This window comes from Pongo pygmaeus, chromosome 5, assembly GCF_028885625.2.
Source record: "Pongo pygmaeus isolate AG05252 chromosome 5, NHGRI_mPonPyg2-v2.0_pri, whole genome shotgun sequence".
In the NCBI taxonomy this organism is placed as follows: domain Eukaryota; kingdom Metazoa; phylum Chordata; class Mammalia; order Primates; family Hominidae; genus Pongo; species Pongo pygmaeus.
This window is the reverse complement of record NC_072378.2, coordinates 41,515,114-41,537,810: the sequence shown is the minus strand read 5'-3', so window position 1 is coordinate 41,537,810 and position 22,697 is coordinate 41,515,114. Positions and strand designations below refer to the sequence as shown.

Here is a 22,697-nt window from a genome sequence, read left to right as displayed (position 1 = left end):
AGAGAAATCATAGAAGAAACAAATAAATGGACAGCTGAACTGTGTCCATGGCTTGGAACACTCAACAGTGTTGTCTATTTCCCTCCAAAACTAAATCGTGGAGTCAATGCAATCCCAACTGAAAGCCCAACAGGTTTTTGGGGGTGAGAAGAAGAGGATTAGAAATCCACAAGCTGATTTTAAATTTTACATGGCAAAGCAAAGTAACTAGAAGAGTCAAAACCATTTTGAAGAACCACTGTTTGATTTTAAGACTTAGTGTAAAGCTACAGTAAGTTATCAAGACAGTGTAATATTGGAGAAAGAATAGACATATAGAACAATGGAACAGAACAGTCAGAACTAGACCTACATGTCAATTGATTTTCAACAAATATACTAAGGTAATTCAATGAAGAAAAGAAAGTCTTCTCAATAAATTATGCTAGTACAATTGGACATCCACATGTTGAAAAAATTGCAAAGTGTATCTTACACCACATGCAAAAATTAATGAAAAATGAATCATAGACCACAATGTAAAACCTAAAACTATAAAACTTCCAATAGAAAACATAGGAGAAAATATTTGTGACTCTGAGGTAGGCAAAGCTTTAACACAGAAAAGCACAAATCGTAAAAAGAAAAATCAAGGAATTGGACTTCATCAGCTATAACATCTATCCATTTAGGCTGGGCGCAGTGGCTCATGCTTGTAATCCCAGCACTTTGGGAGGCTGAGCCAGGCAGATCACCTGAGGTCAGGAGTTCGAGACCAGCCTGGCCAACGTGGTGAAACCCCGTCTCTACTAAAAATACAAAAAAATTAGCCAGGCGTGGTGGCAGGTGCCTGTAATCCCAGCTACTCGGGAGGCTGAGGCAGGAAAATCGCTTGAACCTGGGAGGTAGAGGTTGCAGTGAGCTGAGATCTCATCATTGCACTCCAGCCTGTGTGACAAGAGCAAAACTCTGTCTCAAAAAAAAAAAAAAAAAAAAAATGCTGCTAATGCTGCTAAGGAAATGAGAAAAAAAGTTACAGACTAGAAGAAAATATTTGCAAATCACATATCTGATAAAGGACTGCTATCCAGAATGTAAAGAATTTTCACAGCGCAATAATAATGATAATAATAAACAATTCGAAATGGACAAAAGTTTTGAACTAATACTTTGCTGAAGAAGGTACAGATGGCAATAAACAATAAAAAGATGTCCAATATTGTTACTCACTAGAAAAATACAAGTTAAAATTGAAGGAGATATCACCTTAAACCTATTAGAAAGGCTTTTTAAAACCTGACAATATTAACTGTTAACAAGGATGTAAAAATGGTACAGCCTCTTTGGAAAAGACTTTGGCAGCTTTTATAGATTTAAACATACACTTACATGTGACCCAGCAGTCCCATTCTTAGGATTTTATCCAAGGGTAATAGAAACCTATGTCCACACAAAATATATGTACATGAATGTTTATAGTGGCTTTATTTATAATTGTCCCAAGCTGGAAACAACCCAAATGTCCATCAGCGGGTGAATGAATACGCTACTTGTCGTTCAACCATAGAATGAAAGATGGTTTAGCAATAAAAAGGAATACATTCTTGAGAAGTGCAACTTCATGCATGCTGAATTTATTCTGATGAGTGAATGAAGACTGACCCAAGAGGCTACATATTGTATAATTCCATGTCTATGACATTTTAGGAAGGGCAGGAAGCTACAGAAACAGATGTCAGCTCAGTAGTTGCCAGGCCCTGGATTGGAGAGAAAGAGACTGGCTAAAATGGGCACAAGGGCTCTCGCTTGAGCTAAATGAAACTTTCTATATTATGGTATTGTGTTACATAGACATGGTGATAGTGGTGGTTGTTATAGAGATGCATGGGTTTGTCAACATTTATACAACTAGACATTTAAAAGGGGTAAATTTTTGTATATGTAAATTATGGTCCAATAAACCTGACTTTTAGAAAAAGACCCTAGAAGAGTACACCTACAGAGTGATCTTCAGGCAGCCTCAGACTTCAGCCCCCAGGCCCTTGGGGCAAGGCCGGGCAGTTGGCCCTTTGAGTGGAGGCCCGTCTTCTCCTCACTATGAACTCCCCACCTCCAAGCACATTCCCTGTCCATAAGTTAGATGCACAGTAAATATGAGTAAATAAATGAATAAAAGAACAAATAAGTGAGTGTTTGCAGGAAACTAAAGTAGACCCTGATAATCTACAGGCTCCTGCAGGCTTCTCCAGCCTCTTCTGCCACTCCCAGCACAACTCCATTTCCTACTCCTAGAATTGCCTCAAGCCTCCCCCATCCAATCCCCGACTCACTGGGCCATTTCACACCTTTGTGCCTTTGCACATGTGGGTCCCTGTGCTTGGATCACCCTTCATGGGAACCTGTACATGTAGAAAAACACACCCCTACCCCCAAAACTCTGGGAAATATCCTGTCCTGTCCTGTAGGATAGGATGATCAGGAGTCCAAGCATGTGTGTGCACAAAATAAACACCAGTGTGAGCATGTGTGCACAGGAGACACCCAACAGTTCCAAGAAGGCTAAACTTGGGCAGAAAATTCCAGGTGGGAGAGAAAATTTTCTGTCTTATGTTCAGCCCATTTCTCTTTTCCCTTCTAACTAGGATAATGGTGATAGTTAATATTTGTTGAATACTGTGTGTCAGACCCTACTGGAAAGCACTTTACCTGTAGGAACTCATATGGTGCTCCCGATAACCCTTTGCGCTATCATTATTCCCACTGTATAGATCAGGGAACAGACACAGGTAGGTTTTGGATGTGTGGTTACACACCCAGAAAGTCAGGAAGTCTGGCTCCAGAGCTGTGTACTTAACTGCTGCCACACTACAGGAATGACAGCCCTGGGGGGAAGAACTAAGAGGGGCTGGGTGAGGGTCCTGGCTTCTAAGGGCACAGCTGTTCTCTAACTCTTGCAAGGCTGAAACCAGAAGACGGTGGGCATTGCAGCTGGTGGAGGGTCTGAATACAGCTGTGAGGATAGTGATCCCTGGGCTAGGCTCTGCGAGGAAACTGAGCAGTGCAGGGCCTTACCAGCCCCAGCCACCTGGGGGCCATCCTGGCTGGCACCAGCAGGAGGCTGGGCTGGCTTCTCAGAGGTCTGGGAGACTCAGCCTCCTTCTGCCAGGGCTGCAGTGGCCGACTCCTCCTCCCCTCTGTCCCCACCCTGCACCGCCTCCAGACTCCAGTCCTGACTATTGCTTAATCCCCAGGAGCCCAGTTCCCGTGGGCAGCGCCTGACATGCCTGATCCTCTCTTTTCTGCAGTTCAAGGGAAAGACGAGATCTTGCACAAGGCACTCTGCATCTGCCCTTGGCTGGGGAAGGGTGGCATGGAGCCTCTCCGGCTGCTCATCTTACTCTTTGTCACAGGTAGGATCCCCTCCGTGCCCTGCGATGCCTTCTTTCCCTCACTTTGAGCATGTGGTTGGGGAGCGGGTGGTGGGCCCTGGGGTGAATTATGAAGGCGGTGGCAGTCCTCAGCATGCCTGAGTGCCCTGTTCTGCACTCCTCTCCTCCCCACCCTGCCCATATTCTTCACACCCTCCTTCCCTCCCCAGTACCAAAACCCACTCTCAGACTCTTCCTGCATGTGGACATGTAAGGGGCTGGTGGACTCTGGTTGCATTGGAAGGCAAGGAGTGCTAACAGTGGCATCCCAGGCACTAGCTGGCAGTTGGGGGAAGCTTTGGGGGGCACTGGCACTGGTAATAGCCTCTGAAATTATAAGCCACTAATTATGAGCCCCTACAGTTATAAAGGAGGAAAGAACCTGAGGATGTTCATCTGCATCTTTGGGGCACTCTCTCCCCTGCTCTGAAGGTCCCCTTGTCCTCAGCTCTTGAAGGGAGATGAGGAGACTAGAGATTTCCATCGCTGAGTTGGGGGGGATTGAGACACCAAATTTTTATACACAATTGCTTCTTCCCACTGAGGGAAGTGCACCTTTTGCTCCCCCAGAGCATTGGACAAACCTGGGCAAGAGGAGAGATGGTGCCAAATGGAGTCTTGTTCTTGCAGCTTCTTAGATGGTGGTCGGGGGGAAGGTAGGGTTCTGAGGCATGGATGGGAGGTGGTAAGATGGGAGAGGGCCACTGCCCATCTGGTCTCTCTAGTTCCAAAAGGCAGGCCACCAGCTTCCCAATCCTATCTTTCAAGCCTCTGTCACAGTAATGGTTGAAGATGGCAGGCAAGGGAGGACCAAGAGAGGAGAAGTCAAAGCAGGGGGCTCTGGGCACCGCCACAGCAACAGGCTGGTGCTCTAAGCCCATCTCCCCCGCCCTAAGGAGGGTTCCCAAAATAGCAGCCTCATGTCTCCCCCAAAATATCTCTGAGACGGGTCCTTCCTGAAAGGGGAACAAAGCCACAGAAATAGGGAAGCTGGAAGCTAAAGGTCAGGAAAGTCGGTACCAATGTGGGCGGCTGCGGAGCAAGCAAGAGTGGCGGGGCAGGGAGAGCCAGCCCCAGGCCGAGAGGAGAGGTCCTAGTCCCATATGATGGCAAAAAGATGTGCAGAACAGAACTGGAGGGGGTTTTAAGACCAAGTGTCTCCAGAATAGACCCAGAGAAGGTCAGTTACTTCTCCAAGGAGGCCCAGCAAGAGCAACAGTGAGAAAACCAAACCCAGGTCCCAGGTTTCCTGGTTCCCAATTTCCCACAAACACATGCTGTGCCATGTGCTCCCAACTTGTATAAGAACCTAAGGTCCTTCAGGGCAGGATTTTGGTCTGTTTAGGTCACTGAACAGAGCAAGTGTTCAATGCGTATTTGGTAAACGAAGGAGTAAATGAATGTCTCCTCCCCAGAGCTGTCTGGAGCCCACAACACCACAGTGTTCCAGGGCGTGGCAGGCCAGTCCCTGCAGGTGTCTTGCCCCTATGACTCCATGAAGCACTGGGGGAGGCGCAAGGCCTGGTGCCGCCAGCTGGGAGAGAAGGGCCCATGCCAGCGTGTGGTCAGCACGCACAACTTGTGGCTGCTGTCCTTCCTGAGGAGGCGGAATGGGAGCACAGCCATCACAGACGATACCCTGGGTGGCACTCTCACCATTACGCTGCGGAATCTACAACCCCACGATGCGGGCCTCTACCAGTGCCAGAGCCTCCATGGCAGTGAGGCTGACACCCTCAGGAAGGTCCTGGTGGAGGTGCTGGCAGGTGAGTGGGCAGCGGCTGCCTCTCTGGCCTGCCCCTGTTCCAGGCCTCATGTTTTGGGCGTCTGTGTGCAGAACCACCCACTGGGCTCTCAGAGATCTTGGGAAAACCCATCGTGTGGGTCTCATCTCCCTACTCAGGGCTACCAAGGATAGTTGTGCAGGTTGCTCACTATACAAGGGGGCCAAAATCCAGCCCAGACTCCTTTTGCCAGACTGTGTTCCCTGGTGCAGAGCTGCATCACCTGCAAGAAGGGCACCTTTCTCTACTTTGCATTAAGGCACTCTGTGAAGTAGCCTGGCCTTGGCCATCCTTGCCCAAACAGCTTTATCCATCTCCATCCAGTTAGCATGTGAACATGATAGTAGGTCCTTAAGGAGGAGGAGATTAATTTATTCCCTCACCAACCAACCAATGGCCCTATCAACGTAAGTGAAGCACCAACCTGGTGCAGAAAATCACCCCTAGAAAGGAACACTGCTTGTGCTGGGCAATGTGCTTCACTTCTCGGGGCCTCCATTCTCTCATCTGTAAATGGAGAGGGTGGTGTCTGTCCTGCTGAACCCACAGGGTTCCCGTGAGTTTTTGTTTGGGGGGGGGTGTTGGGGGCAGGGTGTGACATGTGCTCCAAGCCTCCTGCTACTGAACTGTCTTGGGATCGTCATTCCAGGTGTGAGTAGGTGGGCCAGGGTGTCTCCTTTCTACCCCCGAGCTTTGCGCAGGGACCACCCTCCAGGAAGGCCTTCTGCTTGAGTCTGCAGAACACAACTGTGTCCCCAAAGGAGAACAAATCTGGGGCTACAGAGGCCTTTTCTGACTCTCCTCTTTTCCAGCGCCTTCTCCCAGTATGGCTCTTTACCATGGAAATGAGGTCAGGAGTAGTATTTGCCTGACGTGGGGAGGCCAGGGGAGACTGCCAGTCATAGACACAAACCCCACCTCCACCACTTTCCTAAGGATGGCGGGTGGCAGTGAACTCCCTTAGCCAACTCCCAAGAGGGAGACAGAAAAATAAAAGTAGCCCATAGCTTGCGTAGACAGCTTGACAGTTTAGATAGGATTTTCAAGTACACCCACGATTGTATTTGCTCTTCTTAGCCCCTGTGTGGAAGGAGGGGGACATTGCAGTTACTGAGCTCCGATGAGGTGCTGGATACTGCACAGAGGTGCCCTCACGGAATCCTGGCAACCCTGCTATTAAGGAAGTGTTCCTAACTGCCCACTTTATAAGTGGGTAAATTGAGGCTTATGGAGTGTAATGACTTGATCCACATAGGACCAGTGCCCAGGGGACCTCACCCCACCCATAAAGGTTCTCCTGCCAAGGTTCTCCCCCTGCCTCGAGGAGGCAGGGGCTGGAGGCTCATGGCTCTGCCTCCCATAGACCCCCTGGATCACCGGGATGCTGGAGATCTCTGGTTCCCCGGGGAGTCTGAGAGCTTCGAGGATGCCCGTGTGGAGCACAGCATCTCCAGGTACAGTGATGGGTCTTTCCTAAAACCCGTGGGCAGACTTCCACCCTGCAGAGCCCCACAGGGGGTAGGGGCTGGGCATCCTGAACTACAAATTACAAGGCAACTAGAGCCTGAAGGGCCCTGGATATGTCTTATCTAAATACCCCTCCACCAGCTGCTACATGTTAGTTAGTTAGTGTGACTGTGTCAGTTGTTCATTTATTGGAAGACTCACATAATGCTTTGTAAAGAGCAGCAGCTCTACGACTCCTAAATATCAGCTCCCGCCCCTCCCCTGGCAGCCCCCAGACATCCCCATAATTCAGCAACAATGAATGTTTTAGTACTTTAGTACAAAGCTAAGACCCCCAGATCTCTGCTTCATTGGTAGGACCAGAATCAGTTCTGACTGGTCCATGCCTGTGTACTGGTGTTTACACATTGCTCATATAACCACATGTGTGTACACACACACCCCCATGGCATAGAACTGTATACAGAAGAAAACTGCTCAGTGAGGGAAGGTGGTGTGTTTAAGTGCACTCAGCAGGTTAGTGGCAGAGCAGGCCTAGAACTCAAGTCTCTTGACTATGGGCTCCCAAAGCTCCAAAAAGGCCCATCCCAGGGATGGTGCTGGGTGGGGTGCTGAGGTCCTAGAAGCTCCTGGTTTCTCCCCATTCCCTGAGAGAAGATTCTAATCTTAGGCCATCTCAAGGCTCCCATCTGCCCTCTTGTCTCTCCAAGGAGCCTCTTGGAAGGAGAAATCCCCTTCCCACCCACTTCCATCCTTCTCCTCCTGGCCTGCATCTTTCTCATCAAGATTCTAGCAGCCAGCGCCCTCTGGGCTGCAGCCTGGCATGGACAGAAGCCAGGGATACATCCACCCAGTGAACCGGACTGTGGCCATGACCCAGGGTATCAGCTCCAAACTCTGCCAGGTGGGCTTGGAGAGCACAGCCATCAAGGGTGGACTGGGCAGGGATGGGAGGCAGTGCTGAGAGGGGCCACATGAGTCCTTGGACTATTGCAGGGCTGAGAGACACGTGAAGGAAGATGATGGGAGGAAAAGCCCAGGAGAAGTCCCATCAGGGACCAGCCCAGACTGCATACTTGCCACTTGGCCACCAGGACTCCTTGTTCTGCTCTGGCAAGAGACTACTCTGCTTGAACACTGCTTCTCCTGGACCCTGGAAGCAGGGACTGGTTGAGGGAGCGGGGAGGTGTTAAGAACACCTGACAACTTCTGAATATTGGACATTTTAAACACTCACAAATAAATCCAAGACTGTCATATTTAGCTGGATAGTTTTGGGCATCATGAAAGTCTCATTTTCTTCCACAGGGGTAAGAAAATGAATTTGGATGAGAAAAAGATATGAGATCTTCCTCCTTGAGGCCCAGGACCATAGGATACCACATCCCTCCATTCTCATAGGCTCCAATCAGTCAGTCAGTTTTTTTCTTCTCTCTCTTCCCTTCCCTAGATCTGATTGCCAAGTTCTGCCTCCTCCTCTGGGGTTTCCCTAGCATCCAGTCTTCCTCTGCTCTCCTCCCCAGCATTTACCCTCTCCATCAGCTTCCCCTGGATTATGGGACCTCCCTGTCCCAAGGCCCCCTCCAGCTGACTCAGTTCCTCCCCACCAAGGTCAACTCCTGGCAGACTCATCCATTCATCTCCTTAGAACTCTGTTTTCATCATATCACTTCCCCTTCGGAGAAATGACAAGGGCTTGATAATGTACAGCATATCAAACTGGGAACTGATGGTTCAAGCCCCTCATCATATAGAAGGGAAACTGAGGCTCAACAAGGGAAAGGAACTTACCCAAAATCCCCACCCAAAATCCCCAGTAGAGCCTGGAAATCCAAATTTCACTTGGCATTCAAGGTGCTCTTTCCTCTGACTCACTCCTACTTATTTATTCAACAAGTATTAGTTTGAGCAACCAGTCTGTGGCGAGTACTATTCTGAACACTGGAAATACAACAGTGGACAAAAGAGGCAAAAGTTGTGCCCACACGGAGCTCACTTTAGTGGAAGGAGAGGAGACAGACAATGCACACAGTAAATAAGTCAATCTGATCACCTGTTAGAGGCAAAACGTGCTGAGGAAAAAATTAAAATCAAGCAGGGTTAGGAGTATGGGTGTGCACGAGGGAGAGGGGATGATACCATCTTAAATGCGGAAGCCAGAAGGTGCCATTTGAGGAACACTTGAAGAAGGCCAGGAAGTGAGCCATGAGGATATCATGGGGAGGAGTATTTAGGGCCGAGCGAGCAGCCAGGGCAGCTCATGCAACCTCATCTCTCTCTTCAACACACACACCACCCTGGCCAAGACTCATGGGGAAACTGGGAGGAGACTCCCCTGAGGGTGAGCTTCAGGGGAAAAAAGAAGTAAGTCGGCCATATCCTTGGGCTCTCTGGACTGGGCCCTAGAGAAGTGGATGCCCAGGATCCCCTGTGGCCATAGCTCACATGGCTGTCTTGCCACCTAACCTGCGCTTGGGCACCTAAGGTTTAAATCACTAGGATGGAGTCCCTGGCATGGCCCTCATGTTCCAGCCTCACTTCCACATGTCACTCCCCTGGTCCCAGCTGTGCCCCAACCCTGCCTTGTCCACTCCCAATGTAAGCTGCTCCACTGGCTCCCTGCCCTGGAGCCTTGGGATTCTGGTCCAACCTGTGTTCCCATGGCCTCCCTGGCTCAGGGGCACATTAAACTTCCTCATTGTGTCCTGGGGCATTGCCCCCTTCCTATAGATCTAGGGCACAGGTAGCACCAAGAATGAGCCAAGCCCAAACTGCGCCTTCTCCACCCACCTCTTGCCCCAATTGTGGGCACCAGTGCCGATGAAATGGCCTGGGAAGCTCCCCAGGGCTTGCGTCGTGCTCCAGGTCAGTGGCTGCCATCAGCCCCAGCCCAGAATCAGGCTTTCCTCCTCATGGGAGCTTGGCCTTTTCTCTTTCCTTCTCTGCTGTGTCAGAGACATTCCTCTCTGGACTGGAATCACCACAGGCTCCCCTGCCTCAGACTCTCTGGGAGCACTCTGGACTGAAGGGAAGTGAGGCCATTTGGACTCAAATTTCAACTCTGCCTCCTATTAAGACACCTTAGGCAAGCTCCTCAATCCCTCTAAACCCCAGTGCCCTCGCTTGTAGAAATAAATAAACAGAACAACCACTTCCCCTACTTTGCAAGGTTTTTGTGAGGTTGAAAGAAATAACATTTGTGGCCAGATGTGGTGGCTCATGCCTATAATCCCAGCACCTTGGGAGGCTGAGGCGGGTGGATTACTTGAGGCCAGGAATTCAAGACTAGCCTGGCCAACATGGCAAAACCCTGTCTCTACAAAAAAAAAAAAAAAGAAAGACAAAAATTAGTCAGGCATGTGGTGCATGCCTGTAGTCCCAGCTACTTGGGAGGCTAAGGCAGAGAATTGCTTGAATCTAGGAGGCCAAGGTTGCAGTGAGCCAAGATTGCGCCACTGCACGTCAGCCTGGGTGACAGAGTGAGACTGTCTCAAAAGAAAAAAAAAAAAAAAGAAAGAAATAACATTGTGAACGTCCTTGGCCAGGTGACTGGCACATAGTAGGTCCTCAATAAACACTGGTTTCCTTCATCTAACACCCAGCAACATGATGTCTCCATGAAGGCCAGGATCTTGCCTGGTCACCTCTGTCCCAGGACCCAGCAGTGGACCACATTCAACACTTAGTCCAGTGTTGAATACAGTTCACCTCTTCACACAACACACCCGAGTGGCTTGTTAGTATGAAAATAACTTTCTTATAAGGAAATCAAAGAAAGCCTGATATGCATGGGCAAGACAGACGTAAGCACATCACCAACTAGGGTGACCCGTCCTGGTTTGTTCAGGACTTTTTCAGTTTTTGCACAGAAAGTCCCAAGAAACCCCTCAATCCCAAGCAAAAAGGGGAAGTTGGTCACCCAATCTCCCACTTCCACAAGGCCCAGCTTAACACATTAACTGATTTTCTCAAGCTCCTGCTCCCAGTTTCCCATTCCTCACTCCCTTGTTCCCAAAAGAAGGAAGGAAAAAGAGGAAAAAAGGAGGTGAGACAGGAGGAGACGGGAGTGAGGGAGAATGGCCTTTCCAGGCCCTTTTCTAGGTCTTACCCTCCAGATTAGGGCAATACGCCCCTCCCACCCATCCCCAGCTGCTGTAGTCTCTCTGACCACTGGTGCTTCCCCTGTGTGTGAGGTCAGATAGTTTATTAGGTTTATTACTCACACTTTGTCCCTGTTCCCCGAGCCCAATTCCACAGGGCAACATGAATGACAGCCAGGTGCCTCCTGTGCAGGCAATGAGTTTGGATCACAGGAGAGAAACCCCCAAATTATGAGACTTGGAGTTTATATAGAGAATCTGGTATATCTTCCTCTCTGGAAGAGAGAGAGAGAGAGAGAGAGAGAGAGAGAGAGAGAGAGAAACCTTTACTCTGGAATGTAAACAAATCTCCGGTGAAGAAGAGGAAGAATGCGAGCAAATCTCTGGACGTTGCACTCAAGGTATGTTTGCTATTCAATCACCCTTCAACAAAATTTGGCCAATACCCTTTGCACAGAAGGACTAGAACATGCAGCAATGTGAAAATATTTGTGAAGAATTGTCTTCCAACAGAGAAGATAGAGCATTCATGAAACAAAAATAGTATGCCAGAATTTAAAAATGCTCAAAGAATAAGGAATATCTTGTCTTGTAAATTAAAAATATTAAAAAATAACATTTTAAAAGACAAAAAAATAGAAGGATGGAAGAAAATGAGGAAATCTCCTTGAAGGCAGAACAAAAGAGACAAAAAGATGGAAAATAAGAGAGAAAAAATATAAAAATGAGATGAACACACGACATTCAATAACCAACTAGTTAAGGAGTTGCAGAAAAATGGAAGAGGAGAAGAAAATGGACATGTAATTATCAAAGCAAGAATTTGTTTCTCAGAACTGAAGAATGTGGATCCAGATGGAAGGGTTCTAGAGTGTCCAGGACAATAAATGAAGAAAGACCCAGTCCAGGGCACAGGATCAAGGTGAAACTTCCTGTTTGAGGTTGTACTGCATAAAACCTCCTAAAAGCTTGGGTGGTGGTGGGGCACTCCCAAAGAATTGAGAGTGAGAATGGCATTGGGTGAAGTGCAGGGCACTCTACCTTCCTCCTTCACAGCTGTGCACCCTCAGATTCTGTATTAGGAAGATCCTGAAGATCATCTTTCCTCTTTCTCTCTTGTCCTCCAATTGTCACAATCCTCCCATCTCACCCCTTAGCTGGGCCCCAGCCCCTGCAGGCTTCTAGCTTTCTTTGGGTCTTCTCATCCTGTCTTGCCCACCCTTACTTACCCTCAGGGCAGTTCCTGAGCACTGAGCCAACCAGGGCTTGGAAGAACTCCCTTTCCCCGCCCCTGGAGGTGCCCATCATTTCCTTTCTCCCACCCCACGTGACTGTCTGAGGCAGATGTTTCCTGCCCTCAGGAGAATGCTGCATCAGTGCCCAGGCAAGCCCAGGAGTTGACATTTCTCTGCCCAGCCATGGGCCCCAACCTGCTCTTGCTGCTGCTCCTGGGACTAGAAGGTAAGGTTCAGGAGGAACTGCAGCTCCGGGCCCCATATACTCAGCCCCATGCCCAGGAGTAACGTGTTATTGTGAATGCCACACCCATACCAGCAGCTGGGCTGGGAGGTGCTCCCAGCTCCTGCCCAAAATTCCCACCTCCTTTCCTTCCCCAGGTCAGGGCATAGTTGGCAGCCTCCCTGAGGTGCTGCAGGCACCCGTGGGAAGCTCCATTCTGGTGCAGTGCCACTACAGGCTCCAGGATGTCAAGGCTCAGAAGGTGTGGTGCCGGTTCTTGCCAGAGGGGTGCCAGCCCCTGGTGTCCTCAGCTGTGGATCGCAGAGCTCCAGCGGGCAGGCGTACATTTCTCACAGACCTGGGTGGGGGCCTGCTGCAGGTGGAAATGGTTACCCTGCAGGAAGAGGATGCTGGCGAGTATGGCTGCATGGTGGATGGGGCCAGGGGGCCCCAGATTTTGCACCGAGTCTCTCTGAACATACTGCCCCCAGGTGAGTTATCCTAGGCCGGCTACCACCCCTTGGACCTACCCTCCCCACCCCCACCTATTGCCAGGGCTCATGGGTTCTTGAGGAGTGGGGGCCCCTGGGGAGGAGGCATTCTGAGGAGATATCCTCTTGACAGCTCTGCAGGGAGCGGAAACCAAACTGGGTGGGAAGTCTGAGATAAATCAGCTGAAAACCATCCCTTTCCCCCTTCCACACTACTGCGCTTCCCCACAGGAAGGCATGTCCTTCCCACTCCAGGGACTTGGCCTCTTCTTCCAGCATTTTCAACATACTTGATGCTAACTTATTTTTTAGTTAGAAATATTTTAAACAATGTTGAATCTGAGTGTATAAAACCAGAATTAATTTTTGTAGCTTCCAGTGTTTTATTCCTGTAATAGTGGGCTTGATGGCTTAAAAATTATGGAATTCATACCTTAATTAATTTTATAAGTCTTCACAGGGCATCTAGTATGTCTCACCTACCAGTAGGTACATTCAGTGCCTGAACAACTTCAACTCCTTTCGTTTTAAAAATGGAAAAATGTCATTAATATTTTAAGCCAATATTCTTGACCCTATTTTCAGTATTAAAGACACTGTTTTTGCAGGTGTCATTCCCACAGCCCATAATTTTTCTAGTATATAAGCATTTGTTAAAAGAAAATTTTAAAATATTAAAAACTTGGGTTTTTTTTTAAAGAAAGATAGGATGTTCTAAAAATAAAAAATGGTCAGCTACCTGAAGCACAGACAGCCACTCCTTTTCTTTTATAGATACTGGCCGTTTTTTCACCTTTAGGTCTTCCTTTTCTCAAGTATTTTATGCCCAATCCCCAAATAATAAAATTAAGTAGAGCATTTTCCCTTTCCTTGTTTTTAGTTTTGTTTCATTTTGTTTTGTTTGAGACAAGGTCTCACTCTGTTGCCCAAGCTGGAGTGCAGTGGCACTATCGGCTCACTGCAACCTTGGCCTCTTGGGTTCAAGTGATTCTTGTGTCTCAGCCTCCCAAGTAGCTGGGACTACAGGTGCCCACCACCATGCCCAGCTAATTTTTGTATTTTTAGTAGAGACGGGGTTTTATCATATTGGCCAGGCTGGTCTTGAACTCCTGACCTCAAGTGATCCGCCCGCCTTGGCCTCCCAAAGTGCTGGGATTACAGGTATAAGCCACCACCCCTGGCCCCTTTCCTTGTTTTTTCTCCCCTCTAAATAAGAGGGTAGACTATGTTGTCATTAGAATCCTTCTCATCTCAAGCCTGTGGTTATTGCTTTATATTATAAATATATTGTTAATCCTTGTCATCCTTTGCCCTCCTCATTCCTTGACACTTTGAGTTACTAAATTCAGGTTCTAACTCCCTAAAAGGCAAATTGGGACAAGATGAGGCTCCCTGGGAGGAGGGTCAGGGAGGCAGGGACCTGGGCCCCCGACCTGCTGCCATGGGGCAGGTGCTGTGGAGGATGATGTTCAGGCAGGCAGGTGGCGCATACCATCCAGAGATGATGTGGCTTGTGGCTCAGGCGAGCATTTAGCTTCAGAGAAGGTGGTCAAACGCAGCCTAATAGGCACCAGGAGGGCAGGACACGTGCCACAGCAACCCCAGTTCCTGGTGTGGCATAGGATGGGGAGTAGGAATGGTGAATCTCTCAAGAACAAGGCAAGGCCCCATTCCAGTCGGTCTGAAAGGACTGGCCAGGTTCCTAAGACAAGTCTCCAGGCCCAGAGAAACCAACTCCAAGTCCTGCAGCCAGAAGTCAAGCACATCATACGGGTGACAGAAGCCTTGTCCTCAAACTGAGTCTCAGGATCCCAGCAAGGCTCTCAGCAAGGGTCAGTTGGTTAGTGTTGCATCACATGAGGGCCCACCCAGATTGCCTTCAGTCCTGAGGGCAGAGCTTGGGCTGGGGTTGCAGGGTTGCAGGTATGTGAGGAGGCCCCATTTAAGACCCATGAGATCCAGGAGCTATGTCACCATTGAGGATGAGAACTGGAGAAACCTATTCGGGTGGGAAGGAGAGGTGGGTACAGATCATCCAGTAGGTGTCTTTACACAGACTTAACAGCTTGATAAAGCCAGAGGGGTGAGGGGTAGAGCAGGTAAAAGGGAAGAAATGCAGCGGGAAGATGGGGGGAGCTGGTGGTGGAGGGAAAAGTGGGTGTAGTCACAACCAGGTAAAGACATAAAGAGCCAGTGCCATTTCCTGATCTGTGGAGTGACAGGCCCTTAAAGAACATCCCAGCCTCCCTTTTCTGTGTTTCTTCCTGGGGTCCTCTCCTTCCTTGGCTCCACTCCTCCAGTCCCTCAGACCTCAACAGGATATTGAAGCCTGCCCATATGGGCATGCACTCATTAAATGTTTCCTTCTGACTCCATTCCTGGCCTGACAGAGGAAGAAGAAGAGACCCATAAGATTGGCAGTCTGGCTGAGAATGCATTCTCAGACCCTGCAGGCAGTGCCAACCCTTTGGAACCCAGCCAGGATGAGAAGAGGTACTGACAAGATTGGATTTGGGAGGCCAGGAGAAGGGTGGTGGTGGAGACAATGACTTGTTTAGTGCTCCAAACTAAATTGAAGGGGAAAACCTATGATTCTTCCCACCTCTGGGAAACTTCTGGACAGACAGACAGACAGATACATACTTCTCTATCCTGGGTCAGCAATGGTCCCTTCATGCTGGTGATTCTTCAGCCAGGATACCTTAATGAGTCCCTCTTCTGCCCTACCTCAGTCAGCTCCCCTCATTCTATTTCATCTCCCTCTCCTAACCAAGAATGTAACCCTTCTGTCACTGCTCCAGGGCTCCTGGCCAGCAGCTCCCCACAGGCTTCAGGTCTAAGCCTGCCTATCCCTTTCTGTTCCTCAGCATCCCCTTGATCTGGGGTGCTGTGCTCCTGGTAGGTCTGCTGGTGGCAGCGGTGGTGCTGTTTGCTGTGATGGCCAAGAGGAAACAAGGTAGGTGGCTATCTTCCTATCTCAGCCTGGCCCTACCATTCTAGTATCAACCAGTTGTGCAGATGAGGCCAGGAGTCTAGGTCCAATCCCCCTACAAATGGATTTGCCTGGGCTTAAGTCTCAAGGCCCCCATATCCTAGAATTCCCAGGGCTGAGGGATGGAGGGGAGGGAAGGAGATTCAATGGGAGCAGTCTGCAGAAAGACAGGAATTAGAAAGGGTAGAGCAATGCAACGGGAGGAAAGGCATTGGAGAAGGTGGGGAAAGGGTCTCGGGAGGTAGGCTGAGTGCTGAGGTGGGTTGAAGGGAGCTCTGGAAACAGTAAGTGGGTGGGGAGATTTACAGCAGGCTGGGGAGATGGAAGGGGTAAAGGTTTGGTGGTGGGAGTGGGGAGAGTGAGTCTGCAGTAGTGAAGAGGTTTCAGAAGCTTCTGAAGGAAGAGAGTGAGGGAAGGGCTCTGAGCCAGCCCCGGAAGCAGACTATGCTGCTGTTGTCTGTCCTGCCAGGGAACAGGCTTGGTGTCTGTGGCCGATTCCTGAGCAGCAGAGTTTCAGGCATGGTAAGAGGCCTCTGCAGGCCCGCAGCCAAATTCCCCAGACGTTCCAATCATCTCACTCGAGAGGTCCTAGGATGATGGGGTGGAGAAAGGACTGGGACCTAGTTGGGGTCCAAACCCTCTTCCTAAATGCCATAAACTTGACACTAATGGTCTCCCTTGGCATCCCACCCTCCCAGATTTGGGGAGAAACTTGGGGCTTGAAAATCTTCACAATGAAGCCCTCTTGCCCACTGACATACTCAGGATTCAAGAGATAGATCTAGTGTGGTCCTGGGCTTCCCACCAAAGGGAGTTCCGGAGCAGAGGGAGGCATTCCTGATTTGCCTGCTTTTGTTACAGAATCCCTCCTCAGTGGTCCACCACGTCAGTGACTCTGGACCAGCTGCTGAATTGCCTTTGGATGTACCACACATTAGGCTCGACTCACCACCTTCATTTGACAATACCACCTACACCAGCCTACCTCTTGATTCCCCATCAGGAAAACCTTCACTCCCAGCTCCATCCTCATTGCCCCCTCTACCTCCTAAGGTCCTGGTCTGCTCCAAGCCTGTGACATATGCCACAGTAATCTTCCCGGGAGAGAACAAGGGTGGAGGGGCCTCGTGTGGGCCAGCCCAGAATCCACCTAACAATCAGACTCCATCCAGCTAAGCTGCTCATCACACTTTAAACTCATGAGGACCATCCCTAGGGGTTCTGTGCATCCATCCAGCCAGCTCATGCCCTAGGATCCTTAGGATATCTGAGCAACCAGGGACTTTAAGATCTAATCCAATGTCCTAACTTTACTGGGGAAAGTGATGCTCAGACATGACTGAGATGTCTGGGGGAAGACCTCCCTGCAACCCACTCCCCCACTGGTTCTTCTGCCATTACACACTGGGCTAAATAAACCCTAATAATGATGTGCAAACTCTTAATGGCTGAATGGGAAAGGAAATTGCCCAAGTTTGACTAATTGCTTGGCCTGTGAATGGAAAAGACTCTGGTCTAAATTTTGTGCTGTATGATCTCCTGTCTCTCGTCAGTGGGGAAATGGTTTCCTTCCCTGGTCAGAACACTACAATGCAGTTTGATTCAAGGGACTCTGAAAAGTCTTCTTCAAAAGTATTTTTTGCTTATCTCATGATGCCTCCAAGTATAGATTCATTTGCTTGAGTCAAGGAAGCTCTTCTCCTTTCTGTTCTGCACCTTGTGAATATGTGACATGATGCGAAGGCATACGATAGGGCGGGGGTGGTGTTAGGTTAACGATAAGTTAAAAGAGACCCAGGACAAATGGTGTGTGAGAAATGGGACTGGAAAGAAATAGGAATAAGGACAGAAATGGAAATAGACACCAAGTCTGTTCCCTGGCAGGACAAAGGATTTTCAAGCACCAGAAGACCTTTACAGACATCAGTCTTACCAGAGCTGGCTGTCTCTTAACTAGGTGGTCATCTGGTAGCACTGTTTCCTTTGGTCTAAACTCTGGAGCCCAGGAAAGGCCCCATGGAGAAATGAACTGAGGGGAGGGAAAAGGGAATGGTAAGGGAATGGCCATGGTCAAGTATAAATGAAAGCTAGTCCAGGCTAGGGGTGAAAGAGCCTTTAAGGACTTGCCAGAATTTCTTCTGAAACTGTTCAATTTGAAAGTATAGTCATTCCTCCATACCCATGGGTTCTGTATCCACAGATTTAAGCAAGCATGGATCAAAAATATTAGAAAAAAAGAAACATTAGATATTTCTTTAAATATTAGAAAAAATGGTTATGTCTGTACTTAACATATACAGACTTTTTCCTTGTCATTATTCCCTATACAATACAGTATAACAACTATTTATATAACGTTTATATTGTATTAGGTATTTTAAGTAATCTAGAGATGATTTAAAGTGTATGAGGAGATGTGTGGTTATATGCAAATACTACACCTTTTTTATAAAAGGGACTTGAGCATCCATGGATTTTGGTATCTACAGGGGGTTCTAGAACTAATCCCCCACAGATACTGAGGGATGTATGTATTTGCCCATATTGGGATGAAATGCTCAGTAACCCAGTCTTGTTACAATCACAAATAGCTAGGCATAAAGAGGTTTTCACCATCTGGAGGGGCCCTAAGCTTAGCCTAAGCACCTCAGGAAGAAGGACAAGCGGTGTGCCCTGGGCTCCAATTTGCCCACCAATCAACTAATGACTAGGGACTGCCTGCTGGGGAGTGGAGAGGTGGCAGAAAAAAGGGCAGAATAAAGACTAAAAAGAACCCTCTGGGAAAACTCACCATGGTCTAAATATATTTAGAGCTTTTTAGAACATGACAGAAGTAAAAAGTGTATTTTTACTTTTGAGTACAAAGGAAAATACTAAGAAAGATAACAATCGAGTGGTGAGGAAGAGGAAACATAAAAATTCCGTCACTGATCATGATAGGAAGTCTATGAATACCAACCAAAGTCATAGTTGTAAAAGTAACTTCTAAGATGAAAATACTGCCATTCAAAATTTTAGAGTAAGAAACACATGCAATATAAAGCAAAGCAAATGCAGGCAACATGGTGAGATGACCTCCTTATATCAAAACCTTTGGAATTCAGTTAAAGAAGTGCTCAGAGGAAAATTCACACTCTTAACAATTAAGCATCTTACTCAAACAGTTAATTTTAAAAGAGAAAAACAACATAATACATAAAAGAACGGATTCTTTAAAATAAAATGAAATTAAAGAGACACTGTTAGGCAACTTAAGAAGAGTGAAATAAAAAATGAAAAAGGAGAAATAACACAAAGACAATGAAAAAAATAATGAGAGTATTTTGTGCAAAAGCTAGGAGTATTGATGGAATGGGAATGATGACAAAGGGACCTGAAATAACTTTTTTGGTTGAAATGTTCTCTATCATGATTGTGCTAGTGATTACATAGGTATATATAATTGTCAAAAACCTATCACTAAAATGGATGCATTTCCCTATATGTAAATACTATTTTGATAAAGTTGGCCTAAAAAATAGTTGAAAGACTGTTGAGGAATAGTTAAAATAATTTTAGAGAGAAAAGAGCCCTTTAAAGAATGAACCAAACTCAGAAGCCATAAAAGAACTCACACATTAAAACTGATACATGGCAGAGTAAGAACCTCTGAAAATTCTCTCCTCCAAAAAGCAACAAGAAGGCTGGGCATGGTGGCTCACACCTGTAATCCCAGCACTTTGGGAGGCTGGGGTAGGTGGATCACCTAAGGTCAGGAGTTCAAGACCAGCCTGGCCAATATGGTGAAACCCTATCTCTACTAAAAATACAAAAATTAGCCGGGTGTGGTGGTACATGCCTGTAATCCCAGCTATTCAGGAGGCTGAGGCAGGAGAATTGCTTGAACCCGGGCGGTGGAGGTTGCAGTGAGCCGAGATTGTGCCATGCACTCCAGCCTGGGTGACAGAGCAAGACTCTCTCTCAAAAAAAAAAAAAAAGCAACAAGAAACAAGAAAACTGGCAAATACATTCAGAATCAACTTTTTCAGAACTCTGGAAATTAACCAAAGACTTGCATCAATAGAGGGAATGTTTACTTAAGAAAAATGTCTTTCTCCCTATCTGTCTGATTTAAAAGAGAACTTCATAGAGTAACAATTATAAATCTAAAGTTAAAATTATCTGTTTAACAAAACAGAAGATAGTTGATGAAGAGAGGAAAAAAGACATAAGACAAATAGAAAACAAATAAAATGGCAGGCATACATCTAACTTTATAGTAATTACATTAAATGTAAATGGATGAAACATTCTAATTAAAAGGCAGAAATTGGCAGAATGGATTAAAAACACATGATCCAACTATATGCTGCCTACAGGAGAAAAACTTCAGATTAAAAAATGCAAGCTGGTTGAAAGTGAAAGAATGTAAAAACATATACCATGAAAACTAGCTAAAGAGAGCTGGAACGACTACACAAATATCAGGCAAAATAGAGTTAAGACTAAAATTGTTACTAGAGATAAAAAGGACATCTTATAATGATAAGAAGGTCAATCCATCAAGAAGATACTACAATTATAAATATATATGCACCTAACTATAGGGTTTCAAAAAATGTGAGGCAAAAACTGAGAGAATTAAATGAAGAAATAGAAAATTAAACAGTAATAGTTGGAGACTTCAATATCTCACTTTCAAAAATGGATAGAACAAGTAGACAGAAAATCAGCAAGAAAACAGTAGACATAAACAACTCTATAAATCAACTAGACCTAACAGACATTTATAAAACACTCCACCCAACAACAGTAGAATACATATTCCTCTCATGCGTACATGCAGCATTCTCTAGGATACACTATATATTAGACCATAAACAAGTATCCATAAATTTAAAAGGATTGAAATTAAGACAGAAATATGTTCTTTTACCATAATGGAATAAAATTAGAAATTAGTAATGAGGTAAATTTTGGAAATGCATAAATATGCAGAAATTAAACAACATACTTCTAAATGACAGCTGTGTTAAAGAAGAAATTACAAGGGAAATTAGAAACACTTTGAGATAAATAAAAATATAAACACAATATACCAAAATTTATGGGATGCAGCAAAATCAGTGCTTAGAATGAAACTTATAGCTTTAATCACCTACATTAAAGAAGAAGATCTCAAAACAGCAAACTAATCTTTTACCTGAAGCAACTAGACAGAAGAGCAAGCTAAAATCAAAGCAAGCAGAAGGAAGAAAGTAATAAAAATTAGAACAGAAATGAATGAAGTGAAATAGAGAACAGAAAAATAATAGACAAAAATCAACAACACCAAGAGTTGGTTCTTTGAAAAGATCAACAAAATCAATAAACCTTTTTTAGCTAGACTATCCAAGAAAAAAAAAAAAGACTCAAATCAGTAAAATAAAGAATGAAATTGGAGGGAGAACTACTGGCATTAAGAAATGAAAAAGGATTATAAAGGAGTACTATGAGCAATTGTATATCAACAAATTAAGATAACCTAGGTGAAATGAACAAATTCCTAGAAAGACACAAATTACTGAAATGGACTCAAGAAGAAATAAAAAATTGATCTATAGCAAGTAAAGGGGTTAAATTAGTAATTAAAAAAACTCACAACGAGAAGCCCAGGCCCAGATGGCTTCACTGGTGAATGCTACTAAATATTGAAAGCATTTTAAAACCTACCCTTTACCAATTCTTCTAAAAAATAAATGAGAAGGGAATTCTTCCTAACTCATTCTATGAGGCTAGTATTACCTTAATCCAAAAAACAGACAAAGAAATCACAAGAAAACAAAAACAAAAACAAAAACACTACAGACCAACATCCTTTATCAATGGAGATGTAAAAATCTTCAACAAAATACTAGCAAATATAATATAGTAACAAATAAAAAGTATTATACACCATGACAAAGTGGGATTTATCCCAGGAATGCAAAGTTGATTTCTCATATAAAAATCAGTCAATGTGATATTATACCATATTAATAGAACAAAGGACAAAAACCACATGGTCACCTCAACAGATGCCAAAAAAAATTTGACAAAATCTGACATCATATCATGTCAAAAATACTCAACAAACTAGGAATAGAAGGGAATTTCCTCAAGATGATAAAGGCCATCTATCAAAAGCATACAGCACACTTAAAAGGTGAAAGACTGAAATCTTTCCCCTCAAGATTGGGAACAAGACAGGAATATTCACTCTCCACCACGTTTATTCAACATTGTACTAAAGGTTCTAAGAAAGAGAAATTAGGGAGGAAAAAGAAATAAAAGGATTCCAGATTAGAAAGAAAGAAAACCATCTATTTTTAGATGACATGATCTTGTATATATAAAATCCTAAGGAATCTAAAAAAAAACTTAGATCTAGTAAGTTCAGCAAAGTTTCAGGATGCAAAATCAATACACATTCTCTAACTTGTCTGAGAAAAAAAGAAAAATATATATACGCAAAAATCATTTGTATTTCTATATATACTTGCAATGAATAATTCAAAAATGAAATTTAGAAAACAATTCCACTTATAATAGTACCAAGAAGAATATGATATTTAGGCATAAATATAACAAAAGAAGACTAATATTTATACATTAAAATGACAAAACATTATTGAAAGAAATTAAAGAAAACCTAAATATATGGAAAAGATATCCCAGTTTCATGGATCAGGGGACTTAGTATTGTTAAGATGGCAATTCTTCCCAAATTATTCTATAGATTTGATGCAAACCCTATCAAAATTACAGTTGTCCTTTTGGCAGAAATTGATGAGCCAATCCTAAAATTCATATGTAAATGCAAGGGACTCAGAATAGCCAAAACAATTTTGCAGAAGAAGAGTAAAGTTGAAGGATTCACACTTCCTGATTGTAAAACTTACTATAAAGCTACAATAATCAAGACCGTATGGTACTGGCATAAGGATAGACATATAGACCAATAGAATAAATGGAGAGCCCAGAAATAAACCCATTCATTT

General features: G+C 45.5%; 2 protein-coding genes across 5 annotated transcripts; both read left to right on the top strand.

The window, feature by feature from the left end:
• Nucleotides 1-3,235: 3,235 nt before the first annotated feature.
• Nucleotides 3,236-7,919, top strand: TREM2 (triggering receptor expressed on myeloid cells 2). Of its 2 annotated transcripts, XM_054491025.2 has the most exons (5): nt 3,236-3,389; nt 4,823-5,173; nt 6,555-6,645; nt 7,369-7,562; nt 7,655-7,919. In XM_054491025.2, the coding sequence occupies exons 1-5, from the start codon at nt 3,260-3,262 to the stop codon at nt 7,669-7,671; spliced, it is 783 nt and encodes a 260-aa protein (XP_054347000.1). In that variant the 5' UTR covers nt 3,236-3,259; the 3' UTR covers nt 7,672-7,919. The 2 variants fall into 2 exon arrangements, with proteins under 2 accessions (XP_054347000.1, XP_054347001.1); XM_054491026.2 differs by lacking the exon at nt 7,369-7,562 and having other exon boundaries at nt 3,256-3,389; nt 7,655-7,909.
• Nucleotides 7,920-12,115: 4,196 nt separating this feature from the next.
• On the top strand, nt 12,116-17,219 carry TREML1 (triggering receptor expressed on myeloid cells like 1). 3 transcript variants are annotated; one of them, XM_054491020.1, is made up of 6 exons: nt 12,118-12,219; nt 12,375-12,707; nt 15,098-15,200; nt 15,575-15,663; nt 16,169-16,221; nt 16,561-17,219. In XM_054491020.1, exons 1-6 carry the CDS (start codon nt 12,177-12,179, stop codon nt 16,873-16,875), a joined length of 936 nt encoding a protein of 311 aa, XP_054346995.1. In that variant the 5' UTR covers nt 12,118-12,176; the 3' UTR covers nt 16,876-17,219. The 3 variants fall into 3 exon arrangements, with proteins under 3 accessions (XP_054346997.1, XP_054346995.1, XP_054346996.1); XM_054491022.1 differs by lacking the exon at nt 16,169-16,221 and having other exon boundaries at nt 12,116-12,219; XM_054491021.2 differs by lacking the exon at nt 16,169-16,221 and having other exon boundaries at nt 12,131-12,219; nt 15,610-15,663; nt 16,561-17,112.
• Nucleotides 17,220-22,697: the final 5,478 nt, after the last annotated feature.